We start from the raw sequence: 26,162 nt of genomic DNA on the forward strand, positions 1-26,162 counted from the left end.
GAAATGGGGTTATTGAGAGGCATCCAAAAGAGCATGTATATCAGGTACACTCTTAGTACCTATCCATGACTACAGATATCTCTATCCAGTATTCCTTATGTCCACTAGGATCAGGATAGGAGTGAGGCCCGGGCGCTAGCCGAGCTGGTCCCTGGCGGACTCCACCCGAGTCTTCGGGCCATTGGCCAAGACTTCAACCCCCGGCAGCGAAATGAAGGATGGATCGGCAGGGTCGGTGCCTCATGGGGCGGAGTGGTCTGGCCTCACTCTCCTTTTATATTTATACGCCGGTCACTCTTATTCCCCCCAGTCACTTTCCCATAGATCATTCTAGCTTCTCAGCAGTCTCTCTTTTATTGTAGTTGCATTACATCCAGCCAATGCTCGGATAGTCGTTCGTTATTACGTTCTTTTGTTGCTTTGTTGCCTTCATATCCCATTGATTTTCATATGCTTGTTGCTTTGAGCTCTGGGAGCTCGATAGCATCATGTTGTTCGCTCATTTTGCTTTCCTTGTTACACTCCTGGCCTTAGGAGGCCTCACCGTAGCTACACAGACCCGGCCATGTTTGGTGTCTGCCATGAGGTATACCGTGACAGCAGATAGCTGCACTTAGTTGATGTCTCCTGCTAACCCCAGTATAGGTCTCAATCGGATCCTGATAACCTCCAAGACATTTGTGCGACGAACGTAGGCAAGGTGTGGGCCAAGATCGTGGAATTTTGCGGGGATGAGAGACAATCGGCTCTGGAGCAGTTAAAAGACACCTGCACATCTGCAGGTTACACAATTGGTATGTCTTGAATTTGGGTGATGCTTGTGACAAAGATGAGAGACATTTGACTCTACTTATGCAGCATACAAACCAACAGCCTCGTCCGACATCGCGTCCCATTCCACCGCTCTTTTCAGCTCAACCAAGCCTAGCTCCGTCATAGCTAGTTCAACCGGCATCTCCACTTCCAGCTCTGCTCCAGACGCCAGCTCTAGTCTTTGTCCCAGCACTCATCCTAACCAGACCATTTCGTTGGGCTCGGCTGACCGTGGCGCGTCAGCTGCTGCGTTTGCGGCTGTCGTTTTTGTCGGATTTGCAGCGACGTTATAGATTTTAAGTTAGTCCGCTTCGTATGATATCTCAGACGAAACTCTGGACCCTTGAGCATCAATGATGTCGAGTACATATTGTGCGCAGTCCGCGTCACTTTAACCGCGTCTTCTCCACCGGTGTAGGCATTCGTAGGCAGCTCTCCGAAACCCGCTGGTAGGCGGAAAGCTCATACGTAATATATCCTAGTGGGGCCAAGGTTGCATGGGAATCTTGATGGTACGTAGTCGCAGCGCGGCGGAAACCATATCCTGCAAACGGATATACGGTGTCCGAGGCTCGGAGCTGATTTGTAAGAAAGCACGGCAGTTGCTGAGGGACGTGGCGTGAACTGAAAGAAAAACCACACGTGACTGCGCTCGTCGCGCGTTCCCGCCAGCCGGACAAAGATTGGCGGCGCACCAGTCAGCGGGCTCGCATGCAAAGGGCAGCCCATCTAGTCCAAACACGAAAATTCGCGTGGATATCCACCGTAACGCGTTTGCCCCGGCGACATCAAATATCTCCTCCCATCTTTCTGCCCCTCCGTCTTCTCTTTCCTCTCATCTCTCATCCTCCCTCAGCTCCTGTCTTCAGGACATTCTTTCTGTGACGATTTTCTCCTCTCAATCCTCTCCTATACATATCCAAGCCTTCTTTTCTCTACTACAGTAATATTATATCCATATACCCTTTGTTCTAGTTTATTTTCTCGTTGTCTATAACCTCACTGTCCAAAATGTTTGTCTACAAGAGAGGTGAGTGCGATTTGCATACATTCCTCTGTTCTGGATGGAATGAACGTCCGTCGATTGAGCAGAAGGGACCTTGCCACCCCTGCAACAGTCAGTGCTAACTTTGAATCTAGACGGACGCAAAGAACGCGTGCAGTTCGACAAGATCACTGCCCGTGTGTCAAGGCTCTGTTACGGCCTTGACCCCGAGCATGTCGATGCTGCTGCTATCACCCAGAAGGTCATCTCTGGTGTCTACCAGGGTGTCACCACCGTTGAACTCGATAACCTGGTAGGTTTGCAGCACTTATGATTGACAGAGCAAGTGCTGATGTGTCGACTTAGGCTGCTGAAACCGCTGCGTACATGACTGTCACACATCCCGACTACGCCATCCTCGCTGCCCGTATCGCCGTTTCCAACCTCCACAAGCAGACCAAGAAGCAGTTCTCGTTGGTCATTTCAGATCTCTACCACTATGTCAACCCCAAGAACAACCAACCTGCGCCAATGATATCAAAGGAGACATACGAAATAATCATGAAACACGCCGATGAGCTTAACTCGGCTATTGTGTACGACCGTGATTTCAACTACAACTTCTTCGGCTTCAAGACCCTGGAGCGGTCATACCTGTTGCGGATCAACGGAAAGGTGGCTGAGCGTCCCCAGCACCTGCTGATGCGTGTTGCCGTTGGTATCCACGGTAGCGACATCGAGAAGGCCATCGAGACCTACCACTTGATGTCCCAGAAGTACTTCACTCACGCCTCCCCGACTCTGTTCAACGCTGGTACTCCCCAGCCTCAGCTCGCCTCTTGCTTCCTCGTCGATATGAAGGAGGACAGCATTGACGGTATCTACGACACTTTGAAGACTTGCGCTATGATCTCCAAGACCGCCGGTGGTATTGGTCTGAACGTGCACCGCATCCGCTCTACCGGATCTTACATTGGTGGCACCAACGGTACCTCCAACGGTCTTGTTCCCATGCTTCGGGTCTTCAACAACACTGCCAGATACGTTGACCAGGGTGGCAACAAGCGTCCCGGTGCTTTTGCCATCTACCTTGAGCCCTGGCACTCGGATGTCTTCGAGTTCCTGGACCTCCGTAAGAACCACGGTAAGGAGGAGGTCAGAGCCCGCGATCTGTTCTATGCCCTGTGGACCCCGGATCTGTTCATGAAGCGTGTTGAGGCGAACGGCGACTGGACTCTGTTCTGCCCCAACGAAGCCCCTGGCTTGGCTGATGTCTACGGTGACGAGTTCGACGCTCTCTACGAGAAGTAAGTTTGTTGGTTCGTGTAATCTCAACTCATGCTAATAGTATTGTAGGTACGAGAAGGAAGGCCGTGGCCGTCGTACCATCAAGGCTCAGAAGCTCTGGTACGCTATTCTGGAGGCTCAGACCGAGACTGGTAACCCCTTCATGCTGTACAAGGATGCTTGCAACAAGAAGAGCAACCAGAAGAACCTCGGAACCATCCGTAGCTCCAACCTCTGCACTGAGATCATTGAGTACAGTGCTCCGGATGAGGTTGCTGTCTGCAACCTTGCCTCTCTTGCCCTGCCTACTTTCGTCGATGCTGCTCGCGGCGAGTATGACTTTGGCAAGCTCCACGAGGTCGTCCAGGTCTTGGTCCGTAATTTGAACAAGATCATCGACATCAACTACTACCCCGTCCCGGAGGCCAAGAAGTCCAACTTCCGTCACCGTCCCATCGCTCTGGGTGTCAACGGTCTGGCTGATGCTTTCCTCGCTCTCCGCCTGCCCTTCGACTCGGCCGAGGCCAGACAGCTGAACATCCAGATCTTCGAGACCATCTATCACGCTGGTTTGACCGCCTCGTCCGACCTCGCCAAGGAGTTCGGAACTTACGAGACCTACGAGGGATCTCCTGTCTCCCAGGGTATCCTTCAGTACGATATGTGGGACCGCACTCCCACTGACCTCTGGGACTGGGCTGCCCTCAAGGCCAAGATCGCCCAGACTGGTGTCCGCAACAGCTTGCTGGTCGCCCCCATGCCCACTGCCAGTACCAGCCAGATCTTGGGCTTCAACGAGTGCTTCGAGCCTTACACCTCCAACATCTACTCCCGCCGTGTCTTGGCTGGTGAGTTCCAGGTGGTCAACCCCTGGCTGCTGAAGGACCTGGTCGATCTCGGCCTGTGGTCGGACAACATGAAGAACCGCATCATTGCCGAGGGTGGTTCCGTCCAGAACATCCCCAACATCCCCAGTGACATCAAGGCGCTGTACAAGACGGTGTGGGAGATCTCCCAGCGGACGATCCTGCAGATGGCTGCGGACCGTGGTGCGTTCATTGACCAGTCTCAATCCCTCAACATCCACCTGAAGGAGCCCACCATGGGCAAGATCACCAGCATGCACTTTGCCGGCTGGAAGATGGGTCTGAAGACGGGCATGTACTACCTGCGCACGATGGCCGCCTCTGCGCCCATCCAGTTCACCGTCGACCAGGAGCAACTCAAGGTCGAGGATACCAATGTGGCCCGCACCAATGCCGCCTACAAGAAGCGGGCTGTTGGCGCGGCCTCCAGCACCTACTCTGCTGTTCCCCGTGGCCAGGCCCCGGTCAACGGACACAGCGAGAACGGAGTCAACGGAATCAACGGCTCCAACAATGGCAGCCCTCGGGCTCTTGCTGCGGATGCCTCCTCCACTCAGGAGAACGGCCCCCAGGAGGAGGACAGCCAGCAGGAGAGCGAAGAGCGGGAGAACGACATCTACTCGCAGCAGGTGCTCCAGTGCAGCATTGAGAACAAGGAGGCGTGCATTATGTGCCAGGGTTAGGCATATACCTCGTGTTTTCTCTTGGTCTAATCTGGTCGGGTTTGATTGATTTGTCTTGGCGTCAGGGTTGTAATTATATCACGAGATTGATGGATACTTTTTGCTTCTTGCGCATGGTTATGGGAAATGACTGTATTTACTGTTATGTTTTTCTTCGGTATAGGAATTATTTATCTTATTATATCATATTATCATTTCTTAGAAGCCTATTATTAGCCTATACCAATCCACGATACGATACTATGGATCGTTTAATGATCCCCTGCCTGATTGGGCATATAATCCTTGGCCGTCTGCTTGGTCTTGTCCATGCCCTCGTTGGCCTTGGTCTTGGCCTGTTCGGCGTACTGAGAGGCATCGGAGTCTATGCCAGAGTATCTCCGTCAGCGTTACTCCGACATTATACTCCAATCCAACAACTCCAGATTCCTTCCTCTGGATCAAATTGGAAAGGAAAAGAAATGAAAGGAAAGGAAAGAAATCGACATACTCTGCTGCCCCGTCATCTGGTTATAGTAATCCTTGCCCTTGTTCTTGGCGTTTTCGAGGTTCTGCTTGATGGAGTCCATTTTGTTTTAACTTCCTTTTCATCATTAAACAATTAGCATTGACTAGTCGCCTTATAGATAGTAAAATAGATAGTGGGGGTGGTGTACATACGAGTAACTCGTGAAATGTAGATAGTCAATTCTGCTTGAAGTTGAAGAGTATAGTTAATGAGTTAGTTGTTAGTGCAGGAATCATCTTATATGGTATCCCATGGATGCAAAATGAATCATAGACTTTCATCCTATGACGTCGGATTCGGTTCTAGATGGTGTAAATAAGGTATAGAGTTGGAGTAGTATGTGGTGGATGTCAGAGACGTGAGTTTATTTGGCTGGTGAAGGGAAGTGTCGGTTCCATGGGTGGGAAGGGAAGGGATAGGTTGTGGGTGGGTGACATCTTCGACTTGAACTTCTTACTCCGTTACTTTGCCTATCTTATCGGTTCAGTGCTTTACGTATGGAATCATGGTGTTGGGTAGGTAGGTAGTTAGTTATTCAAGAACTTTGAATATGGTTTCGTCAGTTAATAGTCTGACTGGTAAGCTAGTTACTTAGTTAGTACTTGGTCAGTGAGGTAGCTGAGCTATTAGCTCATTAGCTAGGTAACAATGCAGTGTAGTTAACTACAATATGCAGTTAACTCTGAATCTGTGAAACTCCAGTCAGATCTTAGTCATATCGGGCCGTTTCAGTAACTAGTTAGCCGACTAACTACTACTTTATAACTAACCAACCAGTTAGAAGTAAACGTGATGTTCTATTAGTTAAGTAAGTAGTATCTAGTAGATAACTAGTGTAGCAGACCCCTGCAAGCGCCAACCCAACACCTTCCAGAAAACAGGTAATTAATTCATTTATCTTTGGGGGCTAATCCCCCTAATCTCCCCGGCCTCTGGAAGCCTAGAAATGTACGTGAAATTGCGAGAGAGAGCTTGGCGAATTCTTATCCTGACTGACTGACTACTTACTTACTGTCCTACGGAGGGGTTGTATATGTGGTTGGTAGATGGGTACTAACAAGTATATTTGCAAGTACTGGAAGTAGTACTATATCAAGATGATTTAACTAGTTAGTAGTATACTTCTTACTAAATACTCCATCTATTTTCTACTTCACTACTACTTAGTATTACCCTCCATATTGAATGAACATAACAGACCATCCTATCCATCCAACTCCGAAAATCCAACAACTTAAAAACGAACGGGTACCTGCGCCTACCAACACATCCTTCCCCATCATCCTTCATAGCTACCGTCGCATTCTTTTACCTTACTAGCAGTCTACTATTCATTCCCAAGTGTACCTAACCGAGGCTAAACACCTGACTGCAGCAACATTGGGGGCTAGTGTGTTTGACCATCGCGGTGGATCTGGGGGCTACAAGTCGAGCTGAGCTGAGCTGAGCTACTTTCCCTACGTGGTAGTAGGTGTTGGGTGAATGAGAACTTTAACGCTGAAAGGTCGATTCGTTTATCGAAGGGGACCGAAGGATTAGTAGTAGGTACAGTCCGGCGTGCGGTATGCTATATCTGGAATTCATGTGTGGTGTTGGTTCCAGGGTGGTTTTGGGGGTGGTTGGTATTCCGGTAGATTCCAGTATGCTATCTAGTCCGGACGACGACAATAAGGATATCGTGTTGTGGCGTGGTATGGTTTTATTGATGGATTTGGGGGTTGGTTTTGTTGTGATTTAGATGGTTTGTGGTGATGGTATGGATGTGCGTGTTTACTTACATATACAGTATGGAAGGCCGGACATACTTTTGTGAAATACTTCTGGGTGGGACGATCGGAATGTTTATTGGAATGGGGAATTTTGATGATAATGATCGGTGGAATGCGGAAATATACTCCGCTTCAATTTATCACATTGCTGCTTTGGATATTTGTTTATGTGATTGTAAATGTAGAGTGAATGTACGAAGTATTGTAGACGCGACTGGATAGAGGGGTAGATACGATTACTTACCGCAGGATCTATCGGCATTACACATCATATCGTCCAGTCTAGATACTCCGTAGATACTCGGTGGATGATCAAGCCACGCGAGTGACGGATGAAACGGACGATGGAGTGCTGCGATAGAGTCCGGTTGGCTGGCTTGGCGTCTCGCCTGATATTCAGATCCATCAGATGGATCTGACTGTTTATTGTGCAAAAGCACCATTGAGTGTTTCACATCTACCAGTGGCGTTCGTTCCGAGGATTGGACTGCCTAGACCACCCTATTAGATTAGCGGCGCGACAAGAAAGACAAAAACAACCGAATCAGACAGTCGTTTTGCGAATGGACGCGGCTGGACTGTCCTGCAGTAGCCCACCAGTAGGGCAAAAAGTCAGATCAGGGCAACATCCCTGCCACTAACGATGGTTCCCCTCTTTTCTTCCCACCACACGAAAAACTGGACTGTGTACAAAACGATGCTGAAATGCTGCTGACGAGATGTGACTGGTCGGTGCCTGGATGTGCGACACGTCAACTTGGTCTTCAATAGGCCGTGTGCCCTTTGATGGGCTCCAGGACCCGCCGGGTTCGCCACATCAACATTCGGCCCGGTGAAACCTGAACCTGGACCTGAAAAGATGACGGCACCTGATTGTTGTAGTTTCAGTCCAGTCCAGTCTAGTTCGACTTTTTTTGTGTACTCGGAAAGGGCCATTCAGTTTTCTCGTATTGAGTGGCTTAGTGGTCAGGCACCGCCTAATTCCCTCCTTTTGGGCGGAACCACCCAAGGATTGCCACGCTGATCCCCCTGAAGGAAGCGGAAAAGAGAGCCCTGCAGGCAACATCACCGCACGCTTCCAGCTGAAAGCGGTTTCTCCCAATTTCCCCAACCAAAAAGTCAGTGCAGGCAAGGAACGGTAGAGCGTGGCTGAACTAACGCACCAGCAGACACTCAAAAGTCAATCCGAAGAACAACTGCCCACTTCAGGCCCCAGTTCAGCCAGTCAGAAGTGTCTGTGCCATCCAGGCACGGCTTGGTGAGACACTGGCGTCAACGCGGACCGCCAATCAGCCAAACTACTGGGCCTGACCCCGAGGATTCCGATCAGACCCTGCCCAGTTGGTGTGTGCCTGGAAAGTAGAGTAATTTTTTGACTTTCTTTTTCTCTGTTCTTTATTTGCTTCTTTCACAGTAACAGCTGTAAGATGAGATGGCTGCGTCAGGTACGAGGGAAGGCTCCCCAATCAGACCGAGCAGGATGCTGAGCTGGTTCCGGGCCGCGCCCGACCACATCCAACCATGGAGGTTGCCCTGGGAAGACCGGTGAGGGTCGGGCAGAGAAGGGCTTAACGGGCATTGGCGGAGATCCAGAGTTCACGAGCTGTTGGCGGTGGGGGGAGGAAAGAAAGGGAGTGGGTCTGGGGGGGTCAAAAAAGTAATTGCACCAAGTGGAGTCTAGGCTTCATTCATGAGAGCGTGAAAAGTGAGTGAAAGAGAGAGAGAGAGAGAAAGACAGAGAGAGGGTGATGTATTCTATGGTGATTGTTCGTACTGTTGGTGTGGTGGATCCCTACTGCGATTCACCCCATACCAAATGATACCATACACACCATACATCCATCCATACATACATACCACCGGCTCCAATTCTAATACAAATACTCTGCCCTCTCCTCCCTCGTTTCTCGCCTGCTTCTTTCCCTCTCTTCTTCCACCTCACAGTCCGTCCTCTCTTTGACGCTCGGTCATTCCTTCTTTCCACCCTCCTTCCTTGGGTTTTTTGCTCTATACTGCTGTGCAGTACGCATTCCTTAAGACTTCTCTGTCGACCAGAGCATCAATCCTTCCAAAAGAAAAACGTGACCCTACATCGTCCACCAAAAGCAAATCCACACCTACAACATCCCCTATATCAAATCAAACAACCTACATCCATAACAATGGCCCCTCTTTCCAAGTCTCTCGCCCTGGCCGGCACTCTCTTTGCCGCCTTTGGCTCTGCTGCTCCTGTTGAGAAGCGCTCAACCGAAGTTGTTTACCAGACCGTCACCTCCGTCGTCTGGACCACTGTCGATGTGACCACCACCATCTACGGCGCTGCCCCCACCGAGTCCGCTGCCGCTACTCCTACCCCCGAGTCTCAGTACCAGCTGCCCGGAAACAGCCAGCCGGAGCAATCCGTCAGCTACCAACCCTCTTCCTCCACTACCTCCACTACCACCGCTTGGGGCGCTGCTTGGACCCCCGAGCCCCAGTCCTGGACTACCTCTACTTCCACCAGCGAGTGGGAACCCGCCTGGACTCCTGCCACCACCAGCTCCAGCTCCACCAGTCAATGGGAGCCTGTCTGGACTCCTTCCACTACTACCCAGGAGCCCGCCTGGACCCCCTCCACCACCACCACCGTTCCCGCTGCGGCCACTTCCTCTGCCTCCAGCTCCAGTGGCGGCAGCAGCAGCGGATACTCCGGTAGCTGCTCCTCCGGATCTCCTTGCACGGGTGATCTGACCTACTACGTGGCTGGATTGGGATCCTGCGGCATCACCAGCAACGGCAACACCGATATGGTGGTTGCGCTCCCCCATGGCATCATGCAAGACAGCGACTGCGGCAAGACCGTGAAGATCACCTACAACGGTGTGACCGACTACGGCACGGTCTGGGACAAGTGCATGGGCTGTGACGATGTGTCGATCGATCTGTCGGAGAAGCTGTTCAAGAAGTTCGGTACTGAGTCCGAAGGCCGTCTGACGGGCGCGGAGTGGTACATTGAGTAGATGGACAGGATGGAACGAAACTTATTTTTTACCCTTCTTGTCACTCGTTGATTGACTGATTTAGATATGATGATTTTGATTTCTTGTTTATACCTTAGCACACACACACGCACACACATTCTTTAGATTGTCCTGGGGACGAATCTATCTGCAGTATGACTGACGTGTATGTATCACGATTAGAATGATCACTAAGAAAAAGAAGAAGAGCAAGACTGTTGAACCTGTCTTAACCACATTGCCAAAGAGCTGCCTTCCATTCCCATCTCCGTAGTGTCCCTCTCATCTCCCCTTTCAGACTGACAGTCCTGCCCTCTCAACCCACAGATCTCCTTCTCCCGACACCCCCTCCCACAGCCTAAGACACGGTACCCCCTAGTCCGTCTCGCCCAATACTGATTAAACACATTCCACTCCGTCTCCATCACATCCGTCAGCGTTGCCCAGAACTGTGGTCCAATGCCACCAGCCTCAGCACCGCCCCCAGCACTAGCACCAGCCCCAGCATTATGATAGACATACTTCCCGTAAGCCCCCATAGCAGAGTAATACCTAACCCATACAGGCTCTCCCTGAGGACTACTATCTATAAACAGAGGAGATCTTGCAACATACTCCTCAAAATCCATCACCTTCAACCCATCACCACTGAAACGAAATTCATATACCCTGAAAGCAGGATACCCAGACATAGGCGTCATCGCCGGCGCCAACATCTCCACGCCTATCACTTCTTCTTCCCTTTCCCCTTTCTCCACTACCATGTCGTTCTTCTCCACTCTTTGCCCGTGCCCGTGCCCCTGATTTACATGACTAGCATTATCACTACTACTAGTATTACTCCTACTTGAATAAGAATTATTATTATATAATACCCCGAACGTATCGACATGGCCATGTCCGCAGAATACACCCATGATTGTTTTCTTAAAACGATAGAGGATTCTTCGTAGGGAGTCAGCGTAGGCGGCTAATGTTTCTTTGCTTGAGATAGGGATATGCGTGATTAGAAGGACCTTGAGGCTTTCTTGTTCTGCGGCGTGGAGTTCGGTGATTAGCCAGGTGAATTGGGACATAGGGTCGACTGGCATGGGAGTCGTGTAGAGGAGGAGGTTGAGGCGGTAGTAGAGGTTGCTGTTGTAGGAGATGATTTTTATTTGGTTATCTGTGGGTGGGTGGGTATATGTCGTGGCGTATGCGCCGGATCTAACGTTCAGAGCGGTGTTGTTTTGTAGTGATTTCCAGTGGGTGGTTAGTGCGTTGTAGGCCCATTCTACATCTAACTCTTCGGGGGTATCTACTCCGGGGAAGATGTTCACCGGGTGAGTATCGTGGTTTCCGATGGCGGCGTAGACGGGATTGTTTAGTGTCTGCAGTAGGGCGGAGTACGTCGCGTTGAAGCAGGCTAGGACGGACTGCTGGCTTGTGTTCCAGATGTCGTGGGCGACAATGTCGCCTGTGAAGAGGGTTAGATGTGGTTGTTGCTGTGATTGCAGTGCGGAGAGCATGCTGTGTAGTAGTCGTAATGGGGGATCGCAGTGCGGACTCCCCCAGGTTGAGCACGGGGTTTTGGACCTGCCTGGGGCATCGTAGGCATGGTATTGACGGCAGCAGATGGGCTTGCGGCAGTGGGTGCTGGTGCCGGGGGTGTAGGCGAGGTCGACGTGGGTATCGGTGATGTGGGCGATTCGGAGGGTTGCATTGTTATTATCTTTGTTATTCTCTTTGATGGTGATAGGAGAATATAGTGGAGGAGGAGGGAAAGTCAGGTGGATAGGACGGATTGGCGGATACGGACACAGATCCAACACGCTGGCACAAAAGGTCTGCGCGGTATCTGATGGAACGGACAGTTGACGAAGCACATAGTATGCGCTGGGGACTTGGGAGGCTACGAGTCCGGTGCAGAAGTCGGCGTCGAGGATCTGGGAGAATAAAATTAGTTGAAAATGTCCGAAGTGGAGACGGTAGTATATTGATTCACCTTGCTTATGATGCATACTTCGGTGAGGACGGTCTGGAGGGCCAATGGACCGAGTTGAGATACTCGTTGGAGTGATTTGAGCAGCGCCTATGGGCGCAGATCAGCGTGGTCCATAACAATCTGGATGAACAGTCAGTCGGTCACCTCACAGGCGGTGCAGCTGGTCGCAGCTTGAATGTCGTGCCAGATGGTCTGGGTCCAGTTTGGCGCTGTGGTGGCTGTCGCTAGGACGGCCAACAGAAAGGCGGGTTTCATGAGAAGATACTGCATTGAGGGACTGACTGATTGCTGCTGTTGCTGTTGCTGCTGGTCGGGGGTTTTATGGTATGGCATGGTGGCCGGGCGTCGAATTGGGACATTTGAAAGAGCTCCATGTGATGCTGGGCGGGAGTCAGCAGAACAGACAGAAAGTACTCATATTTAGGGTTGGTGGATGATACTCAAAACTTAATTTAAGGTACTTGGCAGATGCAGATATGCTGCAGCCATATCAGCAGCAATATTGAGTAGTTAGGGTTGGGAAGGTCGGGGGATAATGACTAGTTGAAGAAATAGTGGGAGAAGTTAAACGGATATCCCATGCATCTCCCCGTCCCCTGCAGTACACCCAAACCAACTGGTGGTGTAACCATTCACCCCTTTCATATCTCTGCTCAAAGAACTAATTATTCACGGGCATTTCTGCATACTCCATGCAAGATGGATGACGACTATGCAATTAGTCTGCATTCAAGGCTGACTGGCGGAGGACTGGAATGTCCAGCACATCTCCAAGACCATCCAAGAATGGCTGCGAACAGCTTCAATCTCGGCGCAACACGCGAGGAGCCGCCGATCGCCCGGTTTGCTATTTGGATCATCCCAATAAAACCGTATTCCTGGATCCTTTGAACTACGCAGGAATAATAATAATATCACTAGTAAGTTAATATCAAGCTATTATCTAATCCGGGGGACCCACGCACAAAAAACCACTGGGACTTTGTTAGTTTAACTTAACCTTCAGGCTTTCGTTTCTTGGTCTCCGCTTCCCCTCAATTTCTGCATCCACTTTTCCCTTTCTTCACCTCATCTCTTTTCCACCATTTCCCTCACACGATCTCACACATTCTCTCTTTCTACTCGTACCTCCTCGTTTATCTCCCTATATATCATCTCCAAGACCATGCTTTGATCCGATCATGGCCCCTCCTCCCCCTTTCCCCTCGTCTTCGTCCCAACTTCGCCATGCAAGATCAACGGCCCGAGGTTCTCACCGTCTCCATCGTCTTCTTCGTCATCGCAACTGTCTTCGTGGCCCTGCGCTTCATCTCCCGCATCTTCATTGTGCAGAAGGTCGCCCTCCATGATTATTTGATGCTCCTGGCCTGGGTACGTCTATCCCTCTTCTCCTTTCCCCCCTCTCTCCTCTCTCAAGCCACCTCCTCATTCTCCGATCTTCCCGCAGGTCCTCGACTTCGGCTTCTCCTTCTCCCTCTTCTATGCCACCCACAAAGGTCTGGGTCTCCACGATACCGATATTCGCGAAGACCAACGCGCCGGCCTCAATCGCGCCGACTATGCCTTCACCGTCCTCTACGTGAGTCGCCCGTGGACTCCTCCGCCCGTCGCTCCCCTCTGACTGCCCCAGAACCCGGCCCTCATGGCCGTCAAATCCTCCATTCTGGTCTTCTACCTAACCCTCACCCAAGGCGAGAAGGTCTTTCGCTTGGCCAATTACGTTACTCTCTTCGTCGTTAATGCCGCCGGACTCGCCTTGACCCTCGTGAATGTCTTCCAATGCCGTCCCGTCAGCGCGGCCGTTTCCTATCCCTTTCCCGAGGGTGCCAAGTGCATCGACATCCTGACCCTATACCTATCCTCGTCGCCCGTCAACATTGTGACCGACTTGGCTATTCTTTTCCTGCCCAATCCCATCCTGACGCAAATGCGACTGCCGCGCAAGCAAAAGATCATCCTCGTCATCACCTTCAGTTTTGGTTTCTTTGTCGCCGTCGTCGATGTCATCCGCATTGCCTACATCCAGGATGCGGCCACCTCACGTCAGATCGCGTTGAGAGAGGTTCATCTGCAGGATACCCCGGGTGATGACCTCAGCTGTACGTCCCCTGTCCTTTCGTTATCCCTATCTTCCTGCTGATCGCCCCAGGGTACGGGGCGTTTTCATTTATGTGGTCCGTCATCGAAGTCAACGTTTCCGTCATCTGTGCCTGTGTGCCCAGTCTCAAGCCGCTTGTCGCGCGACTCATCCCGAAGCTGATCCGTGACACTGACGGGAGCTCCCAGGCCACAGACCTTCCCCTGCCCGCTCCCGATCCACCCCCTGAGATTCCGACCGTCACCGGGCCTCCTACTGCCCGGCGCGCGTCGCGCTCACCACAGTCCGCCAGCCAGGACAATAAGCCGTCGCATTCGGAGAGCCACAGCAGTCATGCGGCCTCGGCCCGGGTTGACCTCTCCGATATGTTGACCATCGCGCCCGAGGCGCCTCCGGATGTCGAGAACCGGACGAACACCGTCACCACCACCACGTCGTATCCGCCCAGCATCACCTTTTTCGACTTCGTCAATATGAAGAAGCCGGCAAACATGCTGAAGCTGAGCAATAAGGAGTCCATTGCCCCAATCGCGCTGACCACCATCTTGTTCTTCCTCTGGGGCTTTGCATACGGCTTGCTGGCTATCCTGAACGAGCAGATTCAGGATATCCTGGGCCTGGACGTCTGGCAGTCCTTTGGTCTCCATGCGGTGTACTTTGGGGGGTATCTGGTGGCGCCAACGTTTGTGGGGGGCGTCGTGCTGAAGCGCTGGGGGTTCAAGTGCACCTTTATCACTGGGCTGTGCATTTACGCCTGCGGCACTCTGGTCTTCTGGCCGTCAGCCGTGCTGACTTCTTACCCTGGTTTCATCGTGTCCAATTTCATTGTGGGCAGTGGACTGGCGGTGCTGGAGACGGCCGCCAATCCGTTCATTGCGCTATGCGGACCACTCGAAAACTCGGAGATTCGGCTGAACATCTCGCAGGGCGTGCAAGCAATTGGCAGCGTCGTCTCGCAGCTACTGGCCAAGAAGGTGCTGTTCAAATCTGTGACCGATGTGAGTACTCTGGTCGATGTGCAGTGGACATACTTGGGCATCGCACTGTTCGACGTACTCCTCGCTCTCGCTTTCTATTATCTGCCTATCCCCGAGGCATCGGACGAGGATCTGGAGGAACTGGCCAACCGCCGCCGCGCCGACAACCGCGCCACCGTCGCTGGCATCCCCGTGGTTTGGCTGACACTGGGCCTCGGCGTCTGGTCTCAGTTTTTCTACGTGGCCGGCCAAGAAGTGATATCGATGAGCTTCGACAGCTACGTCCGCACCGTGCACCCACTGTCCTATCTCAGTCCCTTTGAACAGCTCACGGTCGCACACACGGTGTTCGCGGTCGGCCGCTTCCTCGCCGCCTTCGTCCAATGGTTCCTCAAACCCCGCTGGATACTTATGCTCTCTTACATCGGCATGATCGTCTTCTCCGTCCTGTGCATGAAAATGACCGGACGAGCCGCTGAAGCCATGGCTCTCATGGTGTACCTGTTCGAGAGCGGCGTATTCAGTATCATTTTTGCCATCTCGCTCCGCGGCACCGGTCGACACACCAAGACCGCGACCGTACTGCTCACGGTGGCCATCGGCGGCGGCGCCTTCTTCCCGTTCGCGCAATACGCAGCCGAGCTGGCAGGCGGTATCCGCTATTCCTACTGCGTGCTGGTGGCGCTGTTCAGCGCGGGCGCCATCTTCCCCATCTACCTCAACGTAGTGCCGGCAGCCAAGAAGCAGGTGGATCCGGTACCAAACGAGCATCTGCGACACCCCCGCCGGCGCAGTCGCATCAAAGCCAACGTGATGGCGCGCGAAAAGGAGAACCCATCAGTGGGTGGGGTGCTCTCGCGCCGGCGCAGCGTCGTGTCGGAGCCGTTGCCGACGGTGCAGCTGGCGGACCACACGAAGCAGACGTCGGGAGGGTTGATGCATGAGTTGGCGCCATGGCCAGAGCAGCGCGGGGAGCGTGCGGTGCAGACAGATTAAGTTATTCTTTCTGCTCTTTGTTTTGTTTCTTTCTTTCTTTCTTCCTTTCTTTCTATTTCTTGATTATATCTCTACGGGAGGAGATTTGCCATGATACCCATTATTTTGGATTGGATTGTGTTTTAGCGTGGAGTTGGCTGATTGCATTGCTGGAGTACTGTACATATATACCTACATACGTACTTGATTTTCTACAAGGGTTGACGGCCTTCCCTTTCCGTTTTAGTGCTCACCCCTCAAACCCGGCACTGCCATCAAGAAAGAGACGAGTAGGTCGAGCTACTATTCCTTCTGATGCCCACGGCCTTGTTCCCGGGTAGGACTCTGCTGGAGGTGATCATGCTGCGCCAACACGGCAAATAATTTTTGGCGGGCTTCCTCGGTCAGACCAGGGGACCTGACAACCCGATCGGGTTTGCGGGGGACCCTTTCTGGACATACATATACAGAGTACATACATGCCGGATACATGTAAGAGAATCACGTGAGTTGTAAATCATTGGGGCAACTCGTACATCTCCAACACCACAATCCTGCCTCCGAACAGGATCCCAACCGCCAGACATGGAAAAGCAAGAACTCCAGACATCGTTCCTCAGAAAATATTTCAAATCCTCTACAAAACTCTCCCAGCTTCCCATCGAGGAACAGGTAGCCCTGTTCCGCGAAGCGATCAGCCAAAATGCCACGTTGACCAAGATCCTCAGCCAAGCTTTGGATTTAGACCTCCCCGAGTGGTACTTGGCCTCTGGATGCATTTTCCAAACGGTCTGGAATGTTTTGACCGGACGAGACCCCGAAGCCGGCATCGCGGACTATGACCTAGTCTACTACGACAAAAGCGATATCTCCTGGGCGGCAGAAGACGCTGCAATCCAAAAGGGCCAGAAGATATTTACGGGCGATAATAACAATAACAATAATTCCTCGTCTACTTCTACTACTACTACCCCCGTTGAGATCCGCAACCAGGCCCGCGTCCACCTGTGGTACAAGGAAAACCGCGGAATCGACTGCCCACAACACGCGTCCGCAGAGGCCGCAATCGCCACTTTCCCAACCACCACTGCCTCCCTGGGAGTCCGCTTACTGCCTAACGGGGATTGGCGCATCTTTGCCCCGCACGGCTTTGCGGACTTGTTTGATCTGATCGTGCGCCCTAACCCGGTGCTTACGCCGCCGCATGTGTACAAGGCCAAATCAGAGCGATGGCAGCGTCAGTGGCCGGGGCTTACCGTCTTGCCTTGGCCGGGAGGGGAAGTGGAAAGCTCCGGGCAAGAAGAGGCAGGCGTGGGACTTGCATCGGGAGTGTACATCGCTCCGCGGCTCGCACCTTGACGGCGCTTTTCGCCTGCTTGGAGATACAAGTACCTGTGAATAGCCGGCGCTTCCGAGGTGGTTGCGAGCGTTGAAAGTGGCTGTTGTGGAATTTGCTGCAGGAACTGCATTGCAGGGAGGGATGGAACCATGAAAGTATTTAGATTCTAGCCGCGGTGCTATGCAAAAAGTAACCGATAGAGGTTTAGATCATGCATATGAGAGATGGGAATGCGGTATATCAGCTGTTGACATCGCACAAAAACCCCGAGTGCCAGATTGATGCTTCCCAATATATCTTGATACAATTCCTCATGTTTACTGAGCCTTTTTAATACAGTAATATAAGATGTACATCGTCAAGGATATGTGTGGATGTAAATCACTAGTCTCGGCGCGCATGGGGGATCACTGCTGGTGGAACCAGCCACATGGTTTGTTTTGCAGAGGGTCGAACCGAGCTGGGAGGACACAGTGGGTGACAAATAATATCTTGCTGGGACGATTATCGCAAGGTTGCTAACCCTGAGCGTCATATTTCTAGACCGCGCCACCATATTGAATGCGAAATCTTGACCTTCGAATCCAGCCACCAACTATGTGTCTTTTTATGCTCTAAAGCAATCTGCCTTGGACGGCCCGTCTACGTATGTCCTGGTTGGGAGTCCCAATATGGGATAACCGAGATAAATAGCAGATCGAAGGAGACTTTTTGAAAACCTCCAGCTTCCACATGGCGTACGTACAGGAGGCATCCTCAAATGAAGCTAGTAAAAGGGCGTGCCCTTGTCCTGTATGGGGAAATTACTTGGAGAGCTACGTACCAAGTTCTTGGTCCTGTGAAACTTCGATTGAAAACACATTGGAAAGCTAAACAGCTACACCTTTCCCCTTGATAGTATGTCAACCAGAAGCGCTGGAAATGACCGGCATCGTCACGTAGTTTCCAAGATCAACCCCGAACCTAATCTCATTCCTCCCACCGAATACCCCTTCATCGCGGTCCTTCGGGTGGTCATGAGTGAATATCCCGCTTCCCTGAGTGTCCGCACCAGCTATCTCAAAGATCAGTCTATTCCCGGGACTGACGACCACATTGGTCGGCCAAATCTCGACTGTGACCCTGTAAACTTCGCCTGGTACAAGCGGCTCTAGTAGCTAAGCTATACCGACGTGATTTCATGAAGTGATATCTCTTCCTTCCAGAACTGCTTTCCCAGTAGCTAATTCCTAGTTGATTAGGATGTATTAGGGAAGAACGGTATGTCAGAATGAGGACTGCGTGGTTTGTCTGCCACAGTGTGTTGACTTATTTGAGTATATGAATTAGGGTAATGCATGTGACTCGTGGGATTAGTGTATATGGCCAAGTCTAGATAGTTGTTCAAGATGCGATAGGAGGAAAGATAACAGGCTAAGTGGTAAATTGCGGTCCATGGGTTTGTGCATGTGCTCGGAATAGAGATGATTGCATCTGAAATAGTATAGTTTTGAGGGTAGTTAACTACAGTTGTATTATCTACTATCGATACTACAAGAATTTCAGGATTAAGAAAAGGATATCATTATGCATCCATCTAAACTAGCAAAAAAAACACCGGCGCCTCTATCCATCGCGCTGAAAGGGAACATCAAACTACATAATCGTCATGACATAAGTCGGGGAGGTTTGCGGCTTTCCGCATTTACCACCAGTCACCCTGGTCCTTCATGGCGGCAGCCACCTTGGTGAAACCGGCAATGTTGGATCCGGTCACCAGGGAAGGCAGGACACCCTCAGCAGGGGTGGCGTACTCCTGAGCAGTCTCAAGACCGTTCTTGAAGCAGTCGCGCATGATGTCCTTAAGACGGGCATCAACCTCCTCAGAAGTCCAGCTGAGGCGGGCAGAGTTCTGAGCCATCTCCAGACCGGAGACAGCGACACCACCGGCGTTGGCGGCCTTACCGGGGGCGTACCAGATGGCAGCCGCGCCAGCGTTGGCGGTACGGTGGGCCTCGAAGGTGTCGATGGCCTCCTGGGTGCAACCCATGTTGGAACCCTCGGCGATGAACTTGCAGCCAGCGTTGATGAGGACCTGGGCCTCCTCGCCGGAAACCTCGTTCTGGGTAGCGGAGGGGAGAGCGACGTCGACCTTGCCGACGTGAACCCAGGGGCGGGCACCAGCAATGTACTTGAACTTGTTGGCGTCGCTGAAGGGAGCAGCACCGACGATGCTGGCGAGCTGCTTGCGCTCAACCTTGGTCTGAGCGATGAGCTCGATCTCCTCGGGGGTGAAGCTACCCTCGCCGTTGATGATGAGGGAGCCCTGGCTGTCGCTCAGGGAGACGACGGAACCGCCGAGCTCAATGACCTTGAGGGCGGCGTACTGGGCAACGTTACCGGAACCGGAGATGGCAACGCGCTTGCCCTTGAAGGACTCCTGGCCGTTGGTGGCGTGAGCAATCATGTGCTCGACGTACTGTTGCGCGTTAGTCGCTGTTATACATAGATAATCATAAGAGGAATTGACATACGTAGACAACACCGTAACCGGTGGCCTCAGGACGGATGAGGGAACCACCCCAGCTGCCACCCTTACCGGTGAGAACACCCTCCCACTGGTTGCGGATCTTGCGGTACTGGCCGAAGAGGAAACCGACCTCACGACCGGTGACACCGATGTCACCAGCGGGAACATCAGTGTCGGCACCGATGTGCTTGCAGAGCTCGGTCATGAAGGAAACACAGAAGCGACGGATCTCGTTGTCGGACTTGCCCTTGGGGTCGAAGTCGGAACCACCCTTACCACCACCCATGTTCAGGCCAGTGAGAGCATTCTTGAAGATCTGCTCGAAACCAAGGAACTTGAGGATGGACAAGTTGACGGAGGGGTGGAAACGAAGACCACCCTTGTAGGGACCGAGGGCGCTGTTGAACTGGACACGGAAACCGCGGTTGACCTGGACGTTGCCGGCATCATCCTCCCAGACGACACGGAACTGGATGACACGCTCGGGGACGGAGACGACAGCAAGGGCCTTGCGGTATTCGGGGTTCTTCTGGAAGAGGGTGGAGTTCTCAAGGGTCGAGGCAAGCTCTGTAAGAGGATGTTGTTAGAATTTTTTTTTTCCTTCATCAATTTCGGAGGGGCAATGGAACATACCCTTGTAGGCCTGCTCGAACTCGGGCTCGTGAGGAAGGTTAGACATTTTGATGGGGAGGATTGATTGAGAGAACTTTTTTAACTGGGGTATCTAGAAAACAGGAATATGGAGAAAAGATGAAAGAAAGAGAAGTAGTCTGGAGGAGAAAGAGAAAGGAGAGGGAGAAGAAGAAGAAGATGGCGAGGGGGAAAGGCCGATTTATGTTTTCGAGGAGGGGAGGGGCGAGAGCGGGGAGAAAGACAGAAGAGAGGGAAGAGGGTAGAGTGGATAGAGGGAGGAGAACAGCCGGAGTCGGACATAAAGTCCCCCTCCCTCAGGCCATCCACTGTACAGTAGTAGACTAGTAACTAGTATACTACACAGACTACACGGACTACACAGACCACACTAGGGAGTCTCCGCTGCAGGCGGGCATTTCCTGGCACGCCCCAAACGGCAAATGAGGCCGGCTTCCGGGGCGGGTTTGGCGGTGGCGCCGAAGTTCGGGCTGTTAGTCGATAGTTTGAGGTCACAGAATCTGCCCGTTATCTATCGGCGGGAATCCGCTGGCCCGCCCGCCAATGGCAGTCGCCCGCTCTACTATCGGGAGGAATCGGGTGGCAACGGAAGTATTAGGGTAGGGTAGGGTAGGATAGGATTTTTTTTGATTGCTTTCTCGAAGCGAGAGAGAAAATTCTTCTCTTGCTGGTACTATGAGCCATTGGTACACGCCAAACAGTCTTTTCTTGCTCGGAATCCATTAGGGAGTCCTACTAAGGATAAGCAATACGCCGTCGCAATCTAGAACCTGCTGAAATCTGGAGAGAAACTCGCATTTGTCCTGCACGCCAAGAGATCCTGCAGACTGGCGGATCACCTGACATCTTCCTTCCCATTGGCCTGGTTCCCCCCGCTGCACGGGAGGTGCTTATCAGATGTCCGGATTTCCTTTACCTACTCGTATCGTCAAATCCTCTGCACTCAGCCAATACAACCTCATCTTCACCCTGTTTCCCCTTCACAAATGTCTATCTCTCTTTCCCCTCCCCGGAGATCCTTACTCCGAAATTAGGACATATCCATGCTTACACAGACACGTTGCCTCGCTTCACTCCTTCCCCCATGTTCCCCGGTGAGCCCCGACGTGGGGGAATGGGCGGCAATCACGGTGATTCCCATACTTTTAGAGGATTGTCCCGGTCGGACACGGTTCACTGGGCGGTCTGATCATGCGACCACCATGGGGAGTTCACCGGTGAGCCTGGTTGAGTCTAAGTAGGTTTCTCATAGAGGGGGAAATACAGGATACACTTGGTTGCCAACCAGTCACGGTGTCACATCACTGTCCCATTAGATTTAATCCTTCTGCTGATGAATGCTTGGAGTCGTCTGTAGTCAATGTCGGGGACTTCTCTTGGATTTCTTGGAATTGGGAGTAATTACCTCAGTTGCATGTGATAACTTGTAATTAGATTAAATAAACTGATGGGAGAATCAATCAAGAAGGGAATTATTGCAATACTAAATAGACTTGAATTGAAATCTATTCTTTATTTAATTATGGTTATTCAAAACACTGAATGGAATGACCACGATGCTGTTACAGCAAAGTGGTAGTAGCGCGGTGTTGCCGTTGCATGTCAAAGTTTCCCGACCCAACATGGAGTGGAGCCAGTTTGCCTATCAGTTGCCTCGCTAATCCTTGCCGTGCTGCCCGGACCAATCAGCAGTTCACACTAACAAAACATCACGATTCACACGCCGGCTCTTGCCCTCCCCACATCCCGGAATGCTAGTGAGAAGATCGCCAAGCGGGCTAATGCATCCTCCCCCAACTCTGATATACTTTGAGGGGCGCAGGTAGGTACGGATGCTTGATGGACCATGGACAGTACTCTAATTGGGTGGAAGTGAGATGGAAAAGTTAATTGTTCATTCATGGGGGCTGGTTGGGTTTGGAGGCGACTAGGTTCGGGAAGGTTTTAAGTGCGGGGGATGGTTTGCTAGTTGGCCTGATTCAGATCTGGGATGCGATTCATGGTGTCTGGTTCAGATGAACTATTTGCTAAAATAGGGTTGATGATGAAGAGATGTGACATCTAACAGGATTAACTTTCTTGATCTGTTGTTTGTGCTGTGCTGCATGTGTATGTATTCATGGGTGAATCCGATTCCATCCGTAGTTACTCAATTTGGAAGTTGAATGCCTGACTCTTAGGGCATTCATCCACCATTCTATCAATGGGGATGATGAATCTTCGATTATTTACTGCTTCAATTACCCTTTGTGATATTGAATATTCCAGTCAAGAAGAGGTATAAGTAGCTGCATTTCCCCTCCCAAGTATCTCTTTTCATCTGCATCTCCCTCATGAATCGGACTCTATATATGATATCCTCAACCACAGAAGGGATCGTCACCCTATAACCCTACTTTATATACTCTTTATACTATCAGACTATACATACTGTGCTCCATCAACAGTACCCTATCATCTTCACCTTCTAACCTCGTCTTCCATATATCTAAAGACCTACGGAGACAGGCAGCCAGAGGAATGGAACACCCTGCCACAGTCGAGCGGGCCTCAACTAGACTCGCAAACAAGGCCAGAAGTGCAGTCTACATACGGCATATGGAACACCAATTCCTCGAGAGAATAACCTCGATATGACCGAAGCACTTCTTCCTACTCGGCTCATCACCCTCTATCAAGATAGCCAAGTCTCCAACTGGCTCAAGGGAAAGCGGTTTTGAAGAATTGGAGGAATTGACATAAGTTTATCGACTATGCCACGCATGTCTACTCTAAAGTTCACCATACTACTCTGGTATAAATCCTTAGCCTGTACTATGCTGCGGACCTGTTGGTGTAATGACTAACGGTAAACAGAATGTTACAGTGTACAAGCTAGCAACTCGTCACACTGATGAAGCTCAACTTGATCACACACAACTACGGGACTCTCGATTACTTGGGCTGTGGCTCTGCTGGGACAGTGGAATACAACTGCCAAGCATACTCGGATGGAAGGGAACATTTCCCAGTTGATATCGGGAGCATCCAGGACATTCTAATGGAGATGCACGGCCTGTGGCAGATAGAGGAGTCATCCTGACAGCAAAGTCTCGACCCTAGCCACTGAAAATCTCGATGCCCGTCTTTACCCGGCTTGAAAACCCTATATAATCAGTCGCCATGGCTCCCACCAGGACATAAGAGGAGGACACTTTTGTCCCCTTTGATTGGCCACAATGATACCAGGAATGAGTGTCTTGTCATCCTATCTGATGTGGGAGTCTTTCTTAGACTACTTCCCACCATTATGGAGACTTGTCTGGCATCTGAATCCTTCACCCACGTTTCCTTCCATCAGCAGTCTTGTTCTTAATAATTATGGTAAGCCAGCAACGCCTCCAAACATGCCACCCTTCTGGATTCCCATTCGATAACAGCACCAACCTGCTTGCTGTGGAGTTATCCTTCCATTCAAGATTCGAATTCTGAAGTCTCTCTCGCCTGACCCCCCCAATATCCATCTATGCCTCCAACACCGTGGTTCGATACCTTCCGATGTGATTTTACCCTATATATTACCAGAAGGGCATACTGGCATTTCAAACTGTCACAGATGATCCCTTTGGAGAAAATACTCAACCCTAGGAGGAGCACATCATCCTCTGGGAGGCGAAAGACCACTGTCAATGATGATTTGGACAATTCTGTACGAGGTACAAACCAGGCAAGACTGGTTACAGCTTCAAAAACATCCAACAAACAACACTCGGGGACAGATGGACACCCTCAAAAACCCACGTTTTAAATTCATTATGCTCTGCATGCGAGGACATAGAGTTGCTTAGAGAGACATAAAAATGCCTCTTCAAAGGGAGAATTCCTAGCTACTGCTATAACCTATATATATGCGCATGAAATAGGTGTTCGAAGAGTATATCTTCCAGCAGCTAAACCATCTCAGACAAGTCAACTGTCTCCGAAGACCTCTTGAACTCATTGTATCGACGGCGCATACAGAAGAGGTGCTTCGGGGGATCAATTATACAGTCTATGCCTCAGCTGAGAGTTTATAGAGGATGAAGCCCCTCCATATTAAGCCGGTAGACATTACCAACTCTACCAAGCCAGGACGATGCCTGCAAGCTGGGCAGGGTGAACTGATTGCTATAAACGGGTTTCCCCGTATCAACGGATACCCCAAAGATGGCCCGGCAACAGCCAGGAAAATCCCACCTCTCGCCCAAGAGCAGACCCTCGCTGGCTGGAAAATTCCGAAATTACAGCATCGACAACGGGATAACCCGGCATTTTCCGTTCAGTTAGTACCCTGCCTTGCCCTATAAGTAGAGCATATCTTGGCAGCCCAACCACCAGACAGTACATGGCTTGGCTTCGCGGGCCATCCCTCCACATGAGCGCTTATCCAGAGTAAATGGGATATTCCTGCCTCGCAGCATAGCGGGGCTGCGCGCTTGGCGAAAGCTGAGTCTGAGGTCCTTCAACTGTCGAGGTTACTTGATCCGGCTAATGTGGAAGAGATCCCAAAAGGATGCATAAAAACACAAGGCATTAGGTCACGGAAGGCTGAAAGGGTCATGTTGAGTCTTTGAGAAATTGACTTCCTGCTCCAAAACTGGTTTCTGTGGGCTGTGGGCGGGGTAGGATAAGTGATGAACAAATTGTCAATATTGCTCTTGAGACAGCGACTACTCTCTTCAGTGTGGATTTTGTGGGGTGATGGGCGGGGGCTGCAATATAGGGCAGAACCAACAATGAAGAGGTTGTCAATATTGCTCTTGTGGAATTCCGATTACATTGACAAGATGCTGTCCACTGTGGGCTTATTCTGGATACCTACAGCACAACGAGCGCGAACATCACTTCGTCCATTTCATCCAGCGAACATGGGCCGGTTCAATAATTTTCTCGTTCTCTATCCACATATTTAAAGGCAAGCCCTACAAATGTGGACGGCACTGAGAAAAGACAGACCTCACAGAAAAGCCTGTGGGAAGGGCTGCACCCTAAGAAAATCCGACTACCCCAGACGATCCTTCCACTGGAATCTGCTACGGAAGAAGAGCCATGGATGGAACTCTACGACCAGCACAGTGGGACAGGCCGATCTTCCGATACATCGCTACTGAGGCGGCGTTGGACCACGCCAGCATAACCCGAGACCGGATGGCGGATCTCCTGGAGTGGAGTAATGTCGACGCATCCGCGAGAACAGTTTAGTCCGGCTGTCAGAGCTGTTTGCCCCAGAGTCGTCCAGGGCCGGTGTGGGAACATGGATGTGGCCCTCCAGTCCAGACTCAAGAGCATGACACAGGCCCTCCAGCATTAGCGCGACCTTTCCTGGGCTCCTCCGTCTCCTGCGGAAGAACGGCCGGCGGTTGACTGATATTCTTAGCACGCGGGATTGTCTGGATGCGGGGGGGATCACACCAGATAATAAGACGAGCTGGTTAGCCCTCGACATTGACGCTGTAATCGAGGGGTCTTCCCGCTGGAAGAAAGTCCGGGAAATCATTGAGAATATGAATAAGGAAGAAGAAAGCGGCGCTTCCGGCAAGATTCTCATCATCTCGCAGTATCCCGCAGTGGTGCTTATCCTGTATCTTGTTCGTCCCCCTCTTTGCTTTGTTTTTTTTTTTTTTTTTTTTTTTTTTTTTTTTTTTTTTTTTTTTTTTTTTTTTTTTTTTTTTTTTTTTTTTTTTTTTTTTTTTTTTTTTTT

The 26,162-nt window shown here is 51.2% G+C and overlaps 10 protein-coding genes across 10 annotated transcripts; 7 read left to right on the top strand and 3 right to left on the bottom strand.

The window, feature by feature from the left end:
• Positions 1-294: 294 nt before the first annotated feature.
• Positions 295-1,388, top strand: BDQ94DRAFT_142291 (putative GPI anchored cell wall protein). Its single transcript, XM_026766008.1, has 3 exons — positions 295-586; positions 646-794; positions 859-1,388. The coding sequence occupies exons 1-3, from the start codon at positions 489-491 to the stop codon at positions 1,104-1,106; spliced, it is 495 nt and encodes a 164-aa protein (XP_026627232.1). The 5' UTR covers positions 295-488; the 3' UTR covers positions 1,107-1,388.
• Positions 1,389-1,571: 183 nt separating this feature from the next.
• On the top strand, positions 1,572-4,865 carry BDQ94DRAFT_142293 (ribonucleotide-diphosphate reductase subunit RNR1). The gene is made up of 4 exons (XM_026766009.1): positions 1,572-1,843; positions 1,954-2,111; positions 2,165-3,105; positions 3,155-4,865. The coding sequence occupies exons 1-4, from the start codon at positions 1,825-1,827 to the stop codon at positions 4,632-4,634; spliced, it is 2,598 nt and encodes an 865-aa protein (XP_026627233.1). The 5' UTR covers positions 1,572-1,824; the 3' UTR covers positions 4,635-4,865.
• A 20-nt stretch (positions 4,866-4,885) lies between these two features.
• BDQ94DRAFT_169733 (uncharacterized protein) lies at positions 4,886-5,203 on the bottom strand (the record flags this gene model as incomplete). Its single annotated transcript, XM_026771350.1, has 2 exons — positions 4,886-4,998; positions 5,125-5,203. The coding sequence occupies 2 exons, from the start codon at positions 5,201-5,203 to the stop codon at positions 4,886-4,888; spliced, it is 192 nt and encodes a 63-aa protein (XP_026627234.1).
• Positions 5,204-6,715: 1,512 nt separating this feature from the next.
• On the top strand, positions 6,716-7,075 carry BDQ94DRAFT_142294 (uncharacterized protein). The gene has a single exon (XM_026766010.1). It carries the CDS (start codon positions 6,725-6,727, stop codon positions 6,878-6,880), a length of 156 nt encoding a protein of 51 aa, XP_026627235.1. The 5' UTR covers positions 6,716-6,724; the 3' UTR covers positions 6,881-7,075.
• Positions 7,076-8,853: 1,778 nt separating this feature from the next.
• Positions 8,854-10,245, top strand: BDQ94DRAFT_142295 (RlpA-like double-psi beta-barrel domain-containing protein). Its single transcript, XM_026766011.1, has one exon. It carries the CDS (start codon positions 9,074-9,076, stop codon positions 9,908-9,910), a length of 837 nt encoding a protein of 278 aa, XP_026627236.1. The 5' UTR covers positions 8,854-9,073; the 3' UTR covers positions 9,911-10,245.
• On the bottom strand, positions 10,102-12,227 carry BDQ94DRAFT_178180 (Metallo-dependent phosphatase-like protein; the record flags this gene model as incomplete). The annotated part of the gene is made up of 3 exons (XM_026773073.1): positions 10,102-11,835; positions 11,895-11,981; positions 12,039-12,227. The coding sequence occupies 3 exons, from the start codon at positions 12,225-12,227 to the stop codon at positions 10,102-10,104; spliced, it is 2,010 nt and encodes a 669-aa protein (XP_026627237.1).
• Positions 12,228-13,121: 894 nt separating this feature from the next.
• BDQ94DRAFT_159089 (putative MFS monosaccharide transporter) lies at positions 13,122-15,965 on the top strand (the record flags this gene model as incomplete). Its single annotated transcript, XM_026769034.1, has 4 exons — positions 13,122-13,265; positions 13,342-13,473; positions 13,525-13,993; positions 14,044-15,965. 4 exons carry the CDS (start codon positions 13,122-13,124, stop codon positions 15,963-15,965), a joined length of 2,667 nt encoding a protein of 888 aa, XP_026627238.1.
• Positions 15,966-16,505: 540 nt separating this feature from the next.
• BDQ94DRAFT_142301 (nucleotidyltransferase family protein) lies at positions 16,506-17,586 on the top strand. The gene has a single exon (XM_026766012.1). It carries the CDS (start codon positions 16,530-16,532, stop codon positions 17,301-17,303), a length of 774 nt encoding a protein of 257 aa, XP_026627239.1. The 5' UTR covers positions 16,506-16,529; the 3' UTR covers positions 17,304-17,586.
• Positions 17,587-18,830: 1,244 nt separating this feature from the next.
• On the bottom strand, positions 18,831-21,057 carry BDQ94DRAFT_142302 (glutamate dehydrogenase). The gene is made up of 3 exons (XM_026766013.1): positions 20,426-21,057; positions 19,797-20,359; positions 18,831-19,741 (listed from the first exon to the last, which is right to left on the bottom strand). Exons 1-3 carry the CDS (start codon positions 20,469-20,471, stop codon positions 18,968-18,970), a joined length of 1,383 nt encoding a protein of 460 aa, XP_026627240.1. The 5' UTR covers positions 20,472-21,057; the 3' UTR covers positions 18,831-18,967.
• Positions 21,037-21,871, top strand: BDQ94DRAFT_142304 (uncharacterized protein). Its single transcript, XM_026766014.1, has 3 exons — positions 21,037-21,666; positions 21,715-21,794; positions 21,849-21,871. Exons 1-2 carry the CDS (start codon positions 21,487-21,489, stop codon positions 21,757-21,759), a joined length of 225 nt encoding a protein of 74 aa, XP_026627241.1. The 5' UTR covers positions 21,037-21,486; the 3' UTR covers positions 21,760-21,794; positions 21,849-21,871.
• The last annotated feature ends 4,291 nt before the right edge of the window (positions 21,872-26,162 follow it).

This window comes from Aspergillus welwitschiae (genome assembly GCF_003344945.1).
Source record: "Aspergillus welwitschiae strain CBS 139.54b unplaced genomic scaffold BDQ94scaffold_13, whole genome shotgun sequence".
Taxonomy (NCBI): domain Eukaryota; kingdom Fungi; phylum Ascomycota; class Eurotiomycetes; order Eurotiales; family Aspergillaceae; genus Aspergillus; species Aspergillus welwitschiae.

Bases quoted from the DNA above. Each gene is read 5' to 3' on its own strand.
- BDQ94DRAFT_142294 (XM_026766010.1), top strand. From the start codon at position 6,725: ATGTGTGGTGTTGGTTCCAGGGTGGTTTTGGGGGTGGTTGGTATTCCG.
- BDQ94DRAFT_142293 (XM_026766009.1), top strand. The intron at 2,112-2,164 runs GTAGGTTTGCAG...GTGTCGACTTAG, and splicing joins CCGTTGAACTCGATAACCTG to GCTGCTGAAACCGCTGCGTA. The intron at 3,106-3,154 runs GTAAGTTTGTTG...ATAGTATTGTAG, and splicing joins TTCGACGCTCTCTACGAGAA to GTACGAGAAGGAAGGCCGTG.
- BDQ94DRAFT_142304 (XM_026766014.1), top strand. From the start codon at position 21,487: ATGCTTACACAGACACGTTGCCTCGCTTCACTCCTTCCCCCATGTTCC. The intron at 21,667-21,714 runs CTGGTTGAGTCT...AATACAGGATAC, and splicing joins TGGGGAGTTCACCGGTGAGC to ACTTGGTTGCCAACCAGTCA.
- BDQ94DRAFT_142302 (XM_026766013.1), bottom strand. From the start codon at position 20,471: ATGTCTAACCTTCCTCACGAGCCCGAGTTCGAGCAGGCCTACAAGG. The intron at 20,360-20,425 runs GTATGTTCCATT...ATCCTCTTACAG, and splicing joins GTTCGAGCAGGCCTACAAGG to AGCTTGCCTCGACCCTTGAG. The intron at 19,742-19,796 runs GTATGTCAATTC...AACGCGCAACAG, and splicing joins CCGGTTACGGTGTTGTCTAC to TACGTCGAGCACATGATTGC.
- BDQ94DRAFT_142295 (XM_026766011.1), top strand. From the start codon at position 9,074: ATGGCCCCTCTTTCCAAGTCTCTCGCCCTGGCCGGCACTCTCTTTGCC.
- BDQ94DRAFT_142291 (XM_026766008.1), top strand. From the start codon at position 489: ATGTTGTTCGCTCATTTTGCTTTCCTTGTTACACTCCTGGCCTTAGGA. The intron at 587-645 runs GTATACCGTGAC...ACCCCAGTATAG, and splicing joins TGTTTGGTGTCTGCCATGAG to GTCTCAATCGGATCCTGATA. The intron at 795-858 runs GTATGTCTTGAA...CTACTTATGCAG, and splicing joins ATCTGCAGGTTACACAATTG to CATACAAACCAACAGCCTCG.
- BDQ94DRAFT_142301 (XM_026766012.1), top strand. From the start codon at position 16,530: ATGGAAAAGCAAGAACTCCAGACATCGTTCCTCAGAAAATATTTCAAA.